Genomic DNA, 16,962 nt, shown 5'->3' on the forward strand with positions numbered 1-16,962 from the left:
GCCAATTTACAATCTCCGATATATACTTTTATCTCAAAATGCCCTGTGAGGCAATTGTGTAAAGTACTTTATCAGGGATTGTTGTTGGTAGTACTGCAAGATTTCATGATGTAAAAAATACATCAATGTCATTTAAATTGAACAAAATGGTTCCCTTTTTTTTTTTCCTGTAGAGCATTTTTAACCATCTTCTCAACAAATTTGTTCAATAAATACTGTATGAAACAAACATTTTGCACTTTGTCCCACAGATACAATTTGCCAACCTGATTGATTTCTTTCTCTACAACTAATCTGATTTCTTTAGGCTATGTATCTTCTCTTTTATTAAAGATGATGCAATCTTAGCTTTTTATCATACACAGATCCACCACATTAAAAAGAGAGGAGATTCTGTGAACTAGCTTTGCAACCAAATAGAAAAACCTGACACAAATCTCATAAATCTGATCCCAAAAGATAAATGGCACAATGAAACCCAAGTTATACAAATTCAGAAACTTACCCATGCAGAGTAATACAGGCTGCTGGATTTTTCTTCCCGTGACAGATACAGAAAACAAGTTACTTCATCATATCTATAACACCTTGTAAAACAAGCTAAGAGTAATGTTGTATCCAACTGCCTCAAATCTAGCTGCCTCTGAACTGTGAGAACTTAGAAGCAGGACTACATTTTTTCTAGCCTTTCCCAGTTTTACTTCTTGCAGAATCTCACCGCTGTGTTTTGAGACCAACCAAAGTTATGCTTATTTATTTTACATGGTTTTCCTGGTAAGGCAACAACCCAAAACTCATCTCCCTGTTCTTTTACTAATTGCCCTTACATCTTCGGGCAAACCTGTAGTCCTTCCTTTCCTCAGCATCTGCGGTTATCTCCCTTGGCTGTGGACAATTTTGCAGTCCTTTCCCATTCAAGAAGCCACAAGTTTAGCACCACTGTAATACAAAGAACAATAATTGTTTTCAAATGTTGCAATAATATTCTCAAACAACATTGAAGTGTTTTGTGTTTGTTGCTTCTCCCATACTGCAAAATCAAATGAATTCTGTTTACACGCTTTGGGATCTGCTCATCACATTGTTCCTCTGGGGTTGAACTTCTTATCTGTGACTCCAGTTAAGGTTCAGTTTTCATTAGGCAAAGCCATACACAGCCAGTCCCAGGAGAATCGAGGCTCTGTTTCTGCCAGGATTTTAAGCACGACAGTAGGTGCCTATCCAGTGCCTTGGAGAGCCTTTCCATCATTTGAAATCACAGAATAAAGGTCTGCCCACACACAGATCCATCTCAGGCCACATGCTTCTTTAACAAAGGGATAAAAGATGGCTTTTGCAAGCTGCCTGGAAAGTTAACAGCTCTAGTCTCTGGCAGGTCAAGGCGGGAGTGGATTCCAGCAGGGAACCGCAGCCCGTGTCCTGCCAGCAGCACTGCTCAGCTTGAGGGTGCTCCAGCTGGAACACCTCCACTCCATGTTCGTGGGGATGTGCAAGTTTCAAGGAACACAGCCTCATGTCCAGACCCCTCCTCGAGTTTTTAAGGCCAGCAGCAGACAAACAGAAACACAACTCGGCTCATTTATTTTAATTTGCAAATTGAATGAAATGAAGTTGGAAGGAGGACAAGGAGGCAATGACTACGCTGTATCATCAAGGCAGAATCCATCTTTATAGCAAAATCAGTCTTCAAAGCCTAAATAATGGTCAACAGACAATTGGCCAAATCTTTCCAATACACAGGAAATCAACCTAAGCTTACAACTGAGCTGCAATGCCACAGGGTCCAAAAAGCCTAGTGCGGGGCAGTATCAAACCACTGATTCTGACCTCAGGGGGAAAAAACACCCCAAATCTCAATGAATATACTTTTAGGGAGTTTTAGGCTCCCCCCTGTAACTTCCAATTATATTACAGCTTTGTATTCAGAAGTGATTCCAAAGGAAAGAGGAAAAAAGACAGGGTTGTGTTAGTGCTGGGACCTGTCCCTGTAGGAGTTAGCAAGGATGCGAGAGGCTGAGCACGGAAGCAGCAGGGACAAGGGCACTGTGCAATGGCATCGCCATGCCCTCACTGAGTCAGCTAGGAGGATGAAGGTTATCACCATACCCTCACTACACACGGCAAATCTGCCTGTGCTGCAGCACCTGCTGTCAGTATCAAGCTTTCTCCCACTCCAGCTAATGGCATCATTTCTAAGGCAGGATCAGGTCCATGGTTTCCCATTGAAACAGCAACAAGATAATTAATTCTGCCTGTCTGGAAAGAATGCATATAAACTTAAAGCCACTAAAAACTCAAGCTTTTACAGTGAGGTACCAAATGAAGTACACCTTTCCCTGTATTTACCCATACCTCACACATCACCTAGCCAAGCAGGCCAAGTACGTTATTTATGGGAGACCAAAGAGCCCATTTCTGGAAGATGCAGAGCCCCTGAAGTACAAAACAAGTTGCTCAGCTCTCTTGTAGAATAGGAGCTCTGTGCAAAGTTGCGAAGTCCTCACGTGATGCCAACTTTTCATGCTTTGAGCAACACACAAATGAGCAGGAAATCAGCTAATTAGGCACGTTACTGTAATTGCATATTTTATGAAGTGGAGAGGGAAGTGTACAGCACTTCTGTAAGAGAATAATGTAGATGCAAAATTGTACAGAGAAGCAAAAATAACAATGGTCTACCTACAGAAATAAACGTTATCTTTGAACAACAGGAAAAGCGACAATAGAAAAATAATTCAATACCTAGCACCAGGAAGAACGACCATGCCTCAATACATTCTGTAAATGTAAAATTGGATAACACTTGAGTATATGAGGGGAGAGGGACCAGTGGTTGAACCTACACAAAGCACAATTCCAGCCCTATTTTAGTGACTTGGTATCACCACTCAACAGCTCTGAGGTCCTCTGTGAATCTGAGGCAGGCCTTGATGCAGAAAAAGGACCTTCTCTGGGACCTGGTCCACCTAAACCAAAGCACTGAACACCCCACCGGGCCTGCATCCATGTGGAAGGATGCAGAGAGATGTGCTCTCGCTTGCTCTTCTGTTCTGAGCACAAAAAATGGGAGCAGTAAATCATCTATTTAGGCATATTTCTTTAATTGCTTATTTTATGAAAGCCCAACTGCAGACAAAACCGACGTTGTATTTCCTAGGAAATTAGCCTGTCAAAGAAACCTCAAATCTTATTTAGCAGCCGGCTTTTGTGCTCTTGGTATTACTGCCATGGTAAGTAATTACTCATAATATGACATGCATCATATCAGTCTTTTAAAAGTAATTAAGAAAAAGTTGCATAGCTTAATGATATGTACATACATTTCAGCCTTGCAAGTTTTGCTTTGATAACATCTGCTAGTATTTGGAGGAAGGCCAGTTCTAAAAAGTAAACTAAATCAGTCCTAACAATGGGAGCATTATTAGCCTCCCAAAAGTTATAAACTCCATGCGCCACTCCAGCAGAGCATTTGTGTGCACAAGTCCTGTAAGCATTTTCAAGTCTGTGAGTTGCCAGATCAGAAACTTCATGTTGAACTAGAATTTATGATAATGAAGAAGCCTTAAAAATAGTTTATTTATAATGAGCCAGTTTAAGAACTGCAGCTCACCATCCCTGGCAGATTTAGCTGTAGCAGCTGGAGGGGTCACCCCTATTAGCTGTGTACCATTTCTCCCTGCCGATAATATCCTACCTACAGAGAGGCAGCAGAATCAGTACTGTTTCTTCTCCTCAACCAGTGCAGTTCAGACTGGCGTGACTTCAGCGGCCATCAATTTTCACATTAGTACTCTGGGCTGCAAACTGCAGAAGCTCAGGAGCGAACAAACACATTGTTTGTCCTCCCCCCCCCCTCTGCTATTGTTGTGGTTAATTGCAACAGAAGGGTATGGTGGACATCTGGGGGAGGAAACTTCTTAAATTGTCTAGGATGAATCACCAGAGTGCATGTGAAAAACACGTGGAGTGTCTTCCCGACAACCTAAGTGCCCCTTCTGCAGCATTCATGTTACCTTGGATTGACATTTCTTTGGTTTAGGTCATTCTCTCTACCTGTACAGAATCTAGTGATCCTTGGATGTAATAACAGTATCTATAGACTAGAGGTACAAATTAGCAGGGAAAATTTTTGCCTCCAAAATTCAGAAAGACAACAGACAACAGAACAGAAAAATCCTGGATGTCAGAACTTTTCTTCTTCTCCAAAGTCATATTTTAAGAGATGAGGTCAAGAGCCCTCAGTACATATTATTACATTCTTTGACAAAAATCGACAGCAGTAAAGAACAGCTTGTTCCACAAACCCCGCTCCTCCTCACCCGCCTGCTGTCGGCATGCTCTTCCCCTTTCCATACAGCACTTTTTCACTGTCTCCACCTCGCCTGTCTGTATTTCCTTTGGACCTGCCTCCTCTAGAACCTCCACATGGTTTGCTCAGGGATGGCCACTGAATACGCTGGGCACCAGGCGGGGTGTGCGCACCAGGACCTGGCATCAGTGAAAATGACTTTACATTTGCTAACTAATCCTGAGACAACCTCTCACCACCCCAAGGTGTGAAAGGACGGGCAGCCAGGCTCTCGACCCGCAGCTGCCAGGCTCTGCTTGGCTCCTGCTTTTGCTGTTTTGACAGTCAGCTACTTCTGCTGAGGTTGGCTAAAATGAAAAAAATCCCTTTACAGGCCACACACGGGTGTGCCAGGGACTATACACAAGCAATTCTGGCTCCAGGAGGGAGCTTGTGCCTTGTCCCTGCTGCTAGACTGGGGAGTCACGGTCTCGTGGAGTGACTCTGGCTAGGACCTCGCAGCATTGGTGCTGAGACCTGAACCCGGGAAGCAGCTATGTGCTGCCACAGCTCACATCACACCTCCACTCCCAAGGTGGGAGCACAGCAAAATGCAGAGCAGCGAGGCGGGAGAGAGGAGGATGCTGAGGGAAAAGGGCTTGCGCTGCCCAGCACACAGCATGGGTAGAATGACAACTATTGTGAGACTTCTCAATGGCTCATTTGGCGTTATTCCCAGTGCTGCTTTTGAATTTAATACCCACTTCTGGGTATCTAACAGAAAAAGAAGGCAAAAACATGAGGCTAGAGGCAGGAGGAAGAGAGACAACAGCATTAGCTCGAAGGAGTGCTGAATTCAGACCAATTTCCAAACTTCAGTATTTAAACCACCCCCAAACCCTAGAATTTTTCAAAATGGGGAATGCAGTTTTTCTCATGACATGGAAATGGCCATAATATTTGGTAAGTACTTCTTTCATTTAATAATTTAAAACAAAAAATAATGAAAAAAAGCTGACACCAAAACATGGATAATGAAGTAGTTAACATATTTTGTCACATTACCAATGACAGGTCATTGCTGTGACATAAAAGTGCTCTTTAAAAGAACTGGATAAGATCGCTGTTCAGAGTTTCCAGCTGGTGATGTTCAACCTGTTTCTTCTGCTTCATTCTTACAATGTTGATGGGAATTTTGCTGTTCATTTCAGGGGAGGTGTTGGGATCCTGAGTAGCCTGAAGAGAGACTAAACTTAAGATTAGGAATCTGCCTTTCAGGAGGCATACATCTACCAACGAAACAAGATGAAAGGAATACTTTTAAGATACTACGACAGTATAAATGTCACGGTCCCAATGACCGCAATGGCAGAAGAACAGAACCTTTGATTTCCCACCAAAGATTGCCTTGCTTTAAGGAGATGGTCTAACGCATGACAGTATCCTTTACTCTTATGAACACTGGCTAGTTTTAGAGCAGTTTTCAGCTGATTGAGGAGTTATGTAATTGCACCAATTACATCCAATTACATAATTAGAGTAAATAAGTAATAATATAATTAGGTGCTGTAATTATGTAGTTATGACAGGTAGCACTAATGCTGGTAAAATCCATTATGAAACTTGCTAAGAACTGCGGACAGGGCATGCGAGAACACAAGTTTTAGGGCTTCATTTGTTAAAGTCTTTCATTCTTCCAATGGGCAAAATAATTAATTTCATTACTATGCCAATAGCCTTTTATTTTTGTAAATGAATGGAAGCACAAATCATAGGCTAATTCATACCTCTCTGTGTTGCTGCTAAAAACTGAGTTACTGCCCTCATTTATCTATTTACAGTTATCAAAGCTTACGTGAAATCTGCATGTACAAATTACACCTCTGAAAAAAGAAGTCTAAAAATTTGGATGTTAACCTGCATTGTTTCAGTTACCACATTAAACTGTCTCCTCTGATAAATGGACCCAAGGAACATTCAAAGACTGCTGTATGGATGTAATACAAGCTATGTGCATCTCCCTGGGTTTGCTAGGGATGGTATTTTTAGTCAGATGGGTTAGATAAGAAGTTTTTTTCTGCAGGAATAAAAATTCAATAGGAGAATCATTCATGCGGGTTCTCAGTGCAAATGCAAAGCATGTAGCCAGCTCTTCAAAGTTTCTGTCTTTTTGGATATTGTGTGATACCTGTCTGACTTCATAAAGGAGGCCGGGATAACAAACAAAATAATAAAACCTACTGCTCTGATTTAATATTCATTAATATTTCACCTGATAACTGATGTAAGATAGTGTGCAAGAAGAATGGGCATCATTGGAAGATCTGAAGTGCTTTATTCCCACCAATGTCTCCATAAAGTAACTGTCTGAAAAGCCAGAGGTGTATAAACTGTATGTTGTTTTACAATACATTTTATGCCTGGTGCTTTTTTCTGAAAAGAAAAAAATAATAATACCTTACTTTATGAAAGCTGGACAGCTACTGATTACTTTTGTCACTGCTCAGAGCAGTATGCTAAGCACTGAAGCAAGTAACAGAGCTGCTGGGAAAATCAAAATCACAGGCAACATGAAGAGCTTGCAGCTGACGTCCACAGTCCAGAGGAAGAAAGCAAAAGAAATCCTCTGCCCCAGGGTCTTTGAGGCCAGAGACATACAAGATAATGGGAACACCTTAAAACAAGCCACCCCTGGAACAGAAATACAAGTGAACTTGGAAACATGCAAAACTATTGCTTTTGAGTGAGGGGTGTGTACAACATCACCTACAAGTTTCTCTCCCCTTCTTGAACTGGAAAACTGGGAAAGTGAAGTTAGATGTGTAAATAATTCCATCCATTTTAGCACCCATCCTTTCCCATACATATTCCCATAATATGCCAAAACAAGAAATCCATCATATTCCTGGGTTTTTTTTACAGTTGTGCTATTAGCAAGCCTTCAAACCAGCTACTTCACCGTTTGCTGGACAAATGATGCATTAAAAAACCTGAGCCATAATATAGAAAGTCGTATTTTTGGTTCCTGATAGAGAAGGACCCAATGGTCTTTCTGGAGAAGGAGAAATGGAGAAAAGAGAGTATAAGAAATTGCAGATGCTTTCCCTGTGCTTAGTGAATACTGATAATGATTCCAATATTACTTTTTGCAATACTTTGCCAGGCAGTAGCTGACAAGTACAAATAATAATTGGGTCCCAACTACAGTTGTAGGAGTAGTGAGAATGATACTTGAAGTTAAACTCTACTTTCCATTAAAGAAGTTACTGCGGCATACTCCAAAATTTTGACCTACGTGTATTTAAAGATGGAGCTAAGCCTTGAAGATTGGATTCGGGTAGAAATTCTCCCTAAGTAATCCAGCTGTGCAAACACAGAATTTAGGTTTGATCCACTAAAGCTACAGAGGCAGCCATAAAAGACATACCTAATCATAATAAAACCTAGTAGGGTCAAGACAGCTTTTCCAGGAGTATGATTCATGGAGTTTGTTTCAGCCATATTCTGTATCACCTGAAATACAAAATCTCATTCCACCTTGTCCCCTTCAAAGAGCTCCTGAGACTGCTCTGTTCTTACAACCACCCTATTTTTGTAAATATTTGTTACATTCCCATACACCTCCAGTGAGTGTCATTCAGCAACGGGTCAGTTCCACAGGCAAGCCCTAGTTTCCTTGTGAAAGGTTAATTTGAAGTCTGCCTCCCTTGTGCCAGATGCTAACCAGAACCTGGTTTCTTATCAGGGGCGTGGTCACCTCTCCCAGCACCACAAGAATGGTCCCTCAGCTTTCAGTCCGTCACAAAGTCTGAATCAGCTTCTTCAGGACAAAATCCATACCTCAAGCTTATTTTCTGCATGGAATGTAGTACATCTCACATGCTTGTCATGTAATTTCATTGCTATCATGCTGTGTTTGAAGCACACCAAACACGTACATTACATCAGCTCATACTGCTGACAGCAGCAAAACTACTTCTGAGTGTTTTCCTTTGACACTTCTTTTGGTCCTAAGCAAAGCTGTACCTCTAAATCCTTTCTTCCAGTTGAATATCATACTTCCGGAATACTCCACTCTTCCAGTCAGAATTTTCTTTCCTTTCTTAAGGAAAGGGAAATTTAAACTACACAAATACACAATTACTAATCCCACACCAGCCACCTGGAGTTTGTTCAAACATTGGTTTCACTTCCACCTCCCCAACTCCTCCATTCCCTCTTCCTGTAAGCTTTACACTTGCAGGTCCATATGCACCTCTTCCATCATCCAGAACAACCATTAACGTTATATATACCCATGGAAAAAACCAAGCCTTCCTTCAGAGGCTTTAATAATCCCCAAATCTGGATTACTACCGGCCACTTAAACCACCAGCATTTTGCCAAAGATGAACAGTGGCTTTGAGAAATCAGTTCAGTTCTTGAGGCCACATGTGTTTTGGTCCTTTTCTGTTAATATTTTAGATGCTCAAACAGGAGTTCTCACCATTAATGCAAACGTAACATACATTAGTGAATTACAGCAGAAAAGTCAAACCACTGCTGCCACAGGATGAATACAGTTACTATGAATATTAATGCATTCCTTGGAATTAAACATTAATACTTAACATATATACTCGCAAAGTTTAAAATCATACAAACATTGCAGGGAGAGGAAGACGAGTGGAGAAGGAACAGACAAATGAGAAAAGCCCTAGACTCTGGAGACATCATTGATTCTACAAATTAATGTGCATTTCTGAGATAAACTAAAATATTTTCACATGTAAGAGGACAACTTGCCACTATGAATGATTTCTTGTAATGGAACAGAGGATTACAAGCATTTGTTTTCGTTTTTCTGTCTCACCCATCATACTGCAGAAGTGTAGATCCATTACTGCCTAACAGTATAAGTGCCCTGACCTGGGCAATGAGATTGGTGGTTCAAAATTTCCACGGACATAGGCTGTTCCGCTGTACCTGAGTGCCGAATTCCCATCACCTGCCACACCACCTTCCCACGCAGTGGTAATAGCACTTACAAAAGCTCCACTTCATTGCAGCATACAAGCATGCACCCCTGTCTGAACACGAGCTGTTCCACTACTGCGAGATCTTCAAGGTAAGCTCTGCATAAGCCTGCACAGTGGTCAGGAGTCATCTCCTCTAATTTAAGCCAGCTCCCAATTAGGAATCTTGTCTAAACTAATCATTGAGTCTCTCGATAGTGTGAGAAAGGCGATGGCAGGGTGAGTCACCCCAGCTATCCTAGACACCTGTTTTAAGGCAGGATAAATAACCCAGCTTTCTGCACTGACAAGGCAGGTGCCTGACTTGAAGACAGCTGAAGTTAAAGGAAGAGAACCTTCCCCTTGACCAAACCGAGCCCTAAAAGGGCACTTAGCATCTCACTAGTGAGGTTGGTAGCACGTATAATCAAAGGCCTGATGAGGGATAACAGAGCAGATACTCTCAACAAGAAATGTGGCTCCAGAAATGCATAGACAGCAAGGCCTGATGCACATTTGGTTACACCCTCCTCCTGGGATTCAGACATATGCCAGATCTGGAGCCACAGACCCTGGCACAGGCCCTGAGCAGTGCAATACCTGCCAGGAAGTCCACAGGAAGAAAATGCTGCACCAGAATATCCCAGCAGGTAGGATGAATTCCACAAAAATGAAGCCCCAAGCCAGGCAGCCTTGATAAACCATCCCTCAGTCTTCACCAGAACAAACCTTTGGTAGCAGGCTGGAAAGGAAATGTAATCTAACATTGCTCCGCCCCAATGTCATCAAATTTCTCTCTCTGAATCCAAGTCATACTCCTACTGATTCACGAGGCAGTTTCTGTAGCTCTTCAAAACCCTGCAGCAGCTCTTCTTGGTCTTTTCAATAGCTTGTTCAGAGCAGTCATAGGAGAAAAGCACTAGCCCTCAACACTGACCCTGTGTTTCACTATTCAGCAGGAGATGTTTTTTTCTGGACAGCAGCCCAGAGATACTGGACAAAGCCAGAGCAGCAGCAGATGTTATGATGCATGCTCTTCTGCCCCTGGTTTGGCTAATGAGGCAGCAGAACCCACAGAGCATGAGAGCACGAATGCCAAACTGGAGACTGTGGCCTGTGCCTTCATCTTTTTCATTATGTTTAAGACTGGGCTTTGTTGCAGACTAAGACGTGTGAAAGGATCTTTGAAAATACAGATCGATGCCTCCTATTGTTCAGAGAGAGGGAAAAAGAAAGATATTCTCTGCTTTAGCTGCAAGAAGCATCTCTCAGTTGCATAAAGCATATGCCCAAATTGACTTACCACAATCATTTGCGCCACGTAGCTCTCTGGGCCCGTGTATTCAGTTGGATCTTTAACTTTGACAAGAACTATGAAGTACAAATAATGCCACATGTTGTGTTCTGACTTTATATGTTCCTCAAATGAAACGGTCTTGTTATCAAATTTGTCTCTCTCCAATCCTGCAAAATGACATGAGCATAAAGCAAAAAAATAAACTTCAACATAAAAATACCCAAATCTGTTAAATATGTTACAGAAAGGAACCTAACTTAATTTAAAGGATCATAAATTTCAAGGATCTTAATTTAAAAGCTATAACTGCATACAGTAACTGCCAGGCAAGAAATACCAAGGCCAGAAGGCATTCCTGACAGAATTCTTTCAGCGCAGCATTTATTCTCTTTTGTGATATTTCCTCTTAATAACAATAACAATGTAATAAATATGTTACAGTTTTACAGTGCCTTCTATGCTGAGGGCTATAAAGTGCTTTACAAGCATTGGCTTCGCTTCTTTCTAAATGTATACTGGTAAGCACACAGCGTGCCGCCTAGGTCCTGATCTTGCGAAGATTTATGCACACGTTTAGCATCAAGCATATGAATAGTCCCACTTAAGCTGCAGTGGGACTGTTTGTGCGCTTAAACCTAGCAGAGAGAGTGAGTCTCTGCAGCTTTGTAGTTACAGTCTTTACAGAACTGTAGTAATAAGAAATTTTAATTTTTTTCCTGTAACAGGTCAAATCCCCAAAGAATACCACAGTGAGGAAGGGCAGGATTCACAAATGTTTGCCTCCATGTTACAGCTTTCTTCCCTGGATTTCTTGTGGAGCATTCCATAGACACTAAAGCTGTTGTGCTCCGCACAATGTTCATCCCTGTCAGTACAACCATGGAAACAACACCCAGCCTACAAAAAAGAAGGTATTTCTGAAGTCCCCTAGGGGAGTGAAGGTCCACCCCTCTTTGTGAGTGCACCTCAAAATAAGCGCCATTTATCCATGGATTTTGTGGGTATGATTTCCATTTAATTCCTTTGTTCCCTGCTTCATATCACCTTCTGAAACAGGCGGATTTTGCCGTTGTTGCCCTTCTGGAATGCACTGTGCTGTGAAATAGCAAGCTGTACTTTCATCTGCATCACGCTTTGTGAAATAAAGCCAGCAGCTGCACCATCTCCATTAGTGGTGATGATGCGAGCGTGAGACACAGCTCTTCTCCCTTAGATCCTGGGTGGAGACTGTGAAGCCACCTCTTAGCAAAGCTAGCTTTTGACTCATAAACCACATCTTTTTCCTACCGAGAGGGAATAAATTTGGAACCAAACTCTGACATTTTTACAGACTTTCCTTGTAGAAGATAACCACCCCTCAGGCCCACACTTTATTTATTGAAGAATAGTTCATTTTACTTCTTTCCCCATCAAACGTCTCAATAGCTCAGTAACACCTACCACAGACAAAACAGGTTGTCTTTAGTATTTCCTCCTTCTTCTGCTTTTCACTCCTGAGATCAGCAAACGTATCAATGATGACTCCAAAGATTAGGTTTAGAACAATAATTATGACGATGAAGTAAAACAGAAGATCATAAACAACTCGTGCAGCAAACAAGGGCTCCTGAAACAATAATAAGGTTGCAATAAGATACAAAAATAGCACACCTCTAAAATATTAAACAACACTTTCACATTAACTCAAGCAAAGCTACGCATCTCTTTTCATATGCCAGATTCTGCTAGCCCTACTCACAGATACAAAGAAGGACTACCTATACCACTAAGCAAGTAAGATTTGGCTTCATGCACTCTTATTGCTCTGGGACTCCTGTTGTCCTTTACATTGTTTCACACAGCATGAAGAAGAGACGAGCTTGTGTACCAGAAGCAGCGTAGATGCATTAGTGTAGAGCTCAATTGATGATAATTACCTTGCCAGTACAGAAACAGGGACATGCAGTTTCTAGTACCCACTGAGAACAATGATAGCTCTTCTTAATACTGCCTTGTGGCATGCAAGGATATGCTTACGGTACATCTTTTTGGAATACTCCAGACTGATGCTGAGTTTTCATGCTGAAAAACCAGAAACCAGGGGAGCGTGCTTGTGTGATGCCAAGGCCAGGCTACTATACTCTGTGCCCAAGCAGGGCGTGTTACTGGTTTTAGCACTGTGCTAATACAGTCACATGGCAGTCAGCTGGCTCAGAGTTGGCAGACCAAGCAAGTGTCTTTTGGGAACACGACAAGCACACACACGCACACATATACACACGTGCATGCACACACACATGAAGTAGTGCTCATACTCCCCACTACATCACACTCTTGTTTTTACATCATAGCTACTTCCCTTCTTGCAAAGGCTGGACTGGACTCCCACTGACACCTCTAAAATAGCAAAGTTGTTCTGTGGCAAACAGGAGAGGACAATCGGCATAAGGAGGAGGAACATAAAACTCAAGTCCTTTTCTTTACTATTATATTGACTTGGAAGTCACTGATTTTCTCAGCTTCCCACACATTCATTGGGATAACAGTGCTACCCTTTGCAAAGTGCTTTAATGTAGTTAGCATTAAATAACTGCTAAGTGGCAAGGGTCGTTTTCAAAATCTGTAAGGGTTTACAGACTTCATGGGAATGGGCTATGGTCCCTGTAGAACCTCCCAGTCCATGAGACAGGACCTAGGAAGAGCACAAGGAGCTCTTCCATCCAGATCCGAGTTACTTGTTGCTGGACTCTGACAAGCCATGCTGAGATCATACTTGTGAATGTAATCCTTGTGTTATGGTGTGGCTCACCAAGCAAAGTCCTACTAGATTGCTTTTATTTATGATGTTCTTTTGAACTTAAATATAAATGCATAATACCACTCAAATATTGAGTAGTCCTTAAACGAATTGAATTTTGGAGGAAACTTCTGGAAGAGGACATGTACCATGACAAATGAAATTGTATTTTGACTTCGATGTTAGCTGAGTACAAGTAAACAATAGGACCAACTCCAGGATAGATGCCATGCTGAACTTCAGCTAAAAATATACTTTGTGTACTACAGTGGAGGGTCTTGACATACACTCATCAATCAATCCCTTTCAAGTTTTCAGTTGGAATTCATAGTGTAATAGAACAGTGATACAATCCCACAGTGCTTCTTAGCAGTGCTTGGAAGGTTACAATATGCTCCAGTTTTCCAGAAGGGGTAAACTATTCCTAGAGTTCCTTTCTTCAAGTATCATCATCACACCAAGCTGAGGTCTTCCCATTAAATATTCCATCTGGGATGTAAAAATTACAGGGATAAATCAACTGTGTGACATCAGAGCAGACTAGATACAAATACTGTCTATAACTTCCAAAAATTGACTTTGGCATTCATGAGATGCACAGGGAGTAATGCATTTCCTCAGCCAAAACACTTACATCTTTGGAAGGCTTTCTGAGCACGTCTCCCACACCACCACCATTCCGCAGACCTTGGTTTAACACGGTCACAATGCACATGAGAAGGGTGTCACAGGTCCTTTCTATTCCATCCTCCTCCTCTTCACCTGCAAACAGGAAAGCCACAGCTTTAGGAACCACAGATTCAAAAAATCAGTCACCAAAGCAAGCCACCATTCTGTATTAGAGAAAGTAACTGCCGTACACATCTGCCTTTCATATTCTTCAGCTAGAATTTCAGTGATCAACCCTATACATTTGCACATCACTCCCGGTGACATACTTAGGCACATTAGCTTGAAGAGAGACAGAGAAAATCCCAAGCAGTTCTACCAGTAACTCTGACCCAAAGCCACCACCTCTGTTCATGGGAGTACCCCTTTTCCTTGCAAGTACTCCCACTGCTTTCAGTATGACTGCTTTTCAGCATGCCTCCTAAGTGCACGGCTGACACACAGAGCAGAAGCAATACAAACACAGAATTAGAAGCACATTTGTAAAAGGATTGCCTTCCTGTGAAATCATTCCTCTACCTACTCATGTACAAGCCAAGTCATGTTAGCATTTCAAACCGTTAAGGAGGGGTTGACTTTATATGAGAAAATCTGTCCATGATCTTTCCACTAGCACACGTGCCCAAGCACAGGTCTAATATACATTAAATGAAAGACTCTCCCTGACCTCAGCTTGAAAACTTGGATTCTATTCTTACGTCTGCTGCAGAGCTGCTGCGTGCTTTTGGCCGAGCCACAGAGGGTACTATTGTGCAGGAGATATTTGAACGTGCAGAGGAGCTGGGCTGGAACACCAGTCCCTGGGGCACTTTGTCCGCCTTGGCCAGAATTCCTCCCACCACGCACTCACCCCCATGCTGCGGCTGCATCAACAGCCTCCTTTTGAAGAGCCCTGCTTGAGTTGTTCCCTGCGTCCTGCTGGCTTGCACTGAAGGGTCAGGACTGTGACTGCCGTTTCTCCTGCCTTCCTGTTTTCTCTTTAGGGATACATTTGCTTAAGCAGTGAAGACAGGGATTCTCACTTGGTTTGCTTCGTGCACTTATTGTAACATCGTTTAATAAATAACAACATCCTGCTGCGATAGTTAACTGAAACAGCATATTTAACAGCCCCAAAACACCACATCTGGGGCACCGAGATAGACTTTGATAAACTCAATTGACTGAAAGCACTCACATTACAGACAAGCAATTTGGATTTAAAACGTGGGTTCCCATGGGATGGGTGTATGCCTCACTACTGGTATTTGCAGAACAGAGCTGCTATCTGCTGCTTTTGCTAAGCAATCAGATTAAATGAGAAAGTGCTCCTGATTTAAGGAACTTTGAGCAAAAAGAAAAGCAAAAGTAGGCATCAGGACAGGCTTCCCTGTTAAGCTATATGGTCATTACAGACATTACTACCACTAGTGCAACTCCAGATTTAAATATTGAAACTGAAAGGATCGAAAGAATAGACCTCTTTTTTACTGTCATGTCTGGAAAGCTTTTACTAGTATGGTAATCTTAGTCATACCAACTAATCTCCTTTGCTTTTGTATCCTGCCTTTATTTCCCTCTTCCAAATATTAACCTGTCATTTTTTTGGAGCTAATATCTGTGCTTGAGAAGATGATCATCCATAAAGTAAATTAAAAACCTATATACAAGCCACAGCTTCTATTTCATTTAGATAATGATAGGGCAAGATTTTCACTGTTCGCAAGACCAGGGTCAGGTGCTGGAAACAGCAGGTTGTCAGGTTCTGGTGAACAGCGAGAACTGGAAGCTGCAACACAAGAGTTATCTGCTAGAAACCTTAACTCACAGCTCTCCATGTCTGCCAAGATGCATGCTCAGAGCAAGAGCATGCTTCAGAGAGACACAAGGTACCACTCATCGGCTGACTTGGCAGTCCTGGGTTAACGGTTGGACTTGATGATCTCAGAGGTCTTTTCCAACCTAAATGATTCTATGGTCTTGCAAAATAGAGACTCAGCAACCCACACTGGACCCAGAAGAGCAAGCTCAGGCTGCAAGATCTCTGTCAGAGAATCAGACAGTGGACAGCCCAAAGTTGGCAGTAATTTCCAGTGCAGTAATGGATGCTGTGGGGAGTGTACAGACATCCATATGTCTACTCCCACTCCCAGATGCGGAGCAACAAGAGCTACCTTCAACCTGGGAGCCAGGTAACCCTACAGGCACACATTCTGCCTTAGCCGGTTTGCCGTGGTGCTCAGCAGCACTCATAACCCAGACTTGTCCCCTTTCGACAGAGACTATGCCCATGTTAACAAAAGCGGATCTGTAGAGTGAATGGTTGCTGTATGATACTGTCATTACCCAGTATCGACACTTACTGAGGTTCAGGGGTTTTCACTTGCAACCAGCTCCTGTCTGGTGAGTGGCCAGGAGCAGCTAGACAGCGTTAGGTGGGTTGTCTTCTGATTAAGTTTAATTCAAAAGTAAAGCAGGTTAAGCACTAAGACGAACCCACAATGTGAATCACAGGGCAGCAGGTGGGATGACAGGAAGATTTCCTCCCAAAATCCTCATCTGATGGTCCACAGCTACCTGGCTTCTAGGCCTGAGCTCCAACACAAGCACTGGCAGGTGAGACACACGAGTGCCCACGGGGATCTAGCTGAACTTGCACCAAGCAGTACCAGGCCTGGGAGTGGAACAAATGAGTCTTTGAAAATATCCCCTTTTACAGACAGATATCTGTGCACCTTTCTAGCACAGGTCTTTACGGGATACAGAGCACAGAGAGCCACGTACTATAAGATGTGAAGTTCCTTGGAGTGATTAGGGGCTTCACAAGGCAGACTTAAGTGATATGGAAATGCCTTTGGAGTGAAGACTGGGAGACTGAGGGAGATGAGACAAAGTATTTTTATGCCGACAGCTCAGTGCAGCAGTGGGGAAGCAGGCTGCAGACGGGATACTCTGAGCA

General features: G+C 42.5%; 1 protein-coding gene across 1 annotated transcript in view; it reads right to left on the bottom strand.

The window, feature by feature from the left end:
* Nucleotides 1-16,962, bottom strand: part of ITPR2 (inositol 1,4,5-trisphosphate receptor type 2) — a 268,073-nt gene that overhangs the window by 15,514 nt on the left and 235,597 nt on the right. The window contains 3 exon segments of the mRNA XM_037387540.1: nt 10,586-10,746; nt 12,020-12,185; nt 13,990-14,117. Of these exon segments, the coding sequence (XP_037243437.1) occupies nt 10,586-10,746; nt 12,020-12,185; nt 13,990-14,117 (455 nt within the window).

This window comes from Falco rusticolus, chromosome 5 (assembly GCF_015220075.1).
Source record: "Falco rusticolus isolate bFalRus1 chromosome 5, bFalRus1.pri, whole genome shotgun sequence".
Classification (NCBI taxonomy): Eukaryota; Metazoa; Chordata; class Aves; order Falconiformes; family Falconidae; genus Falco; species Falco rusticolus.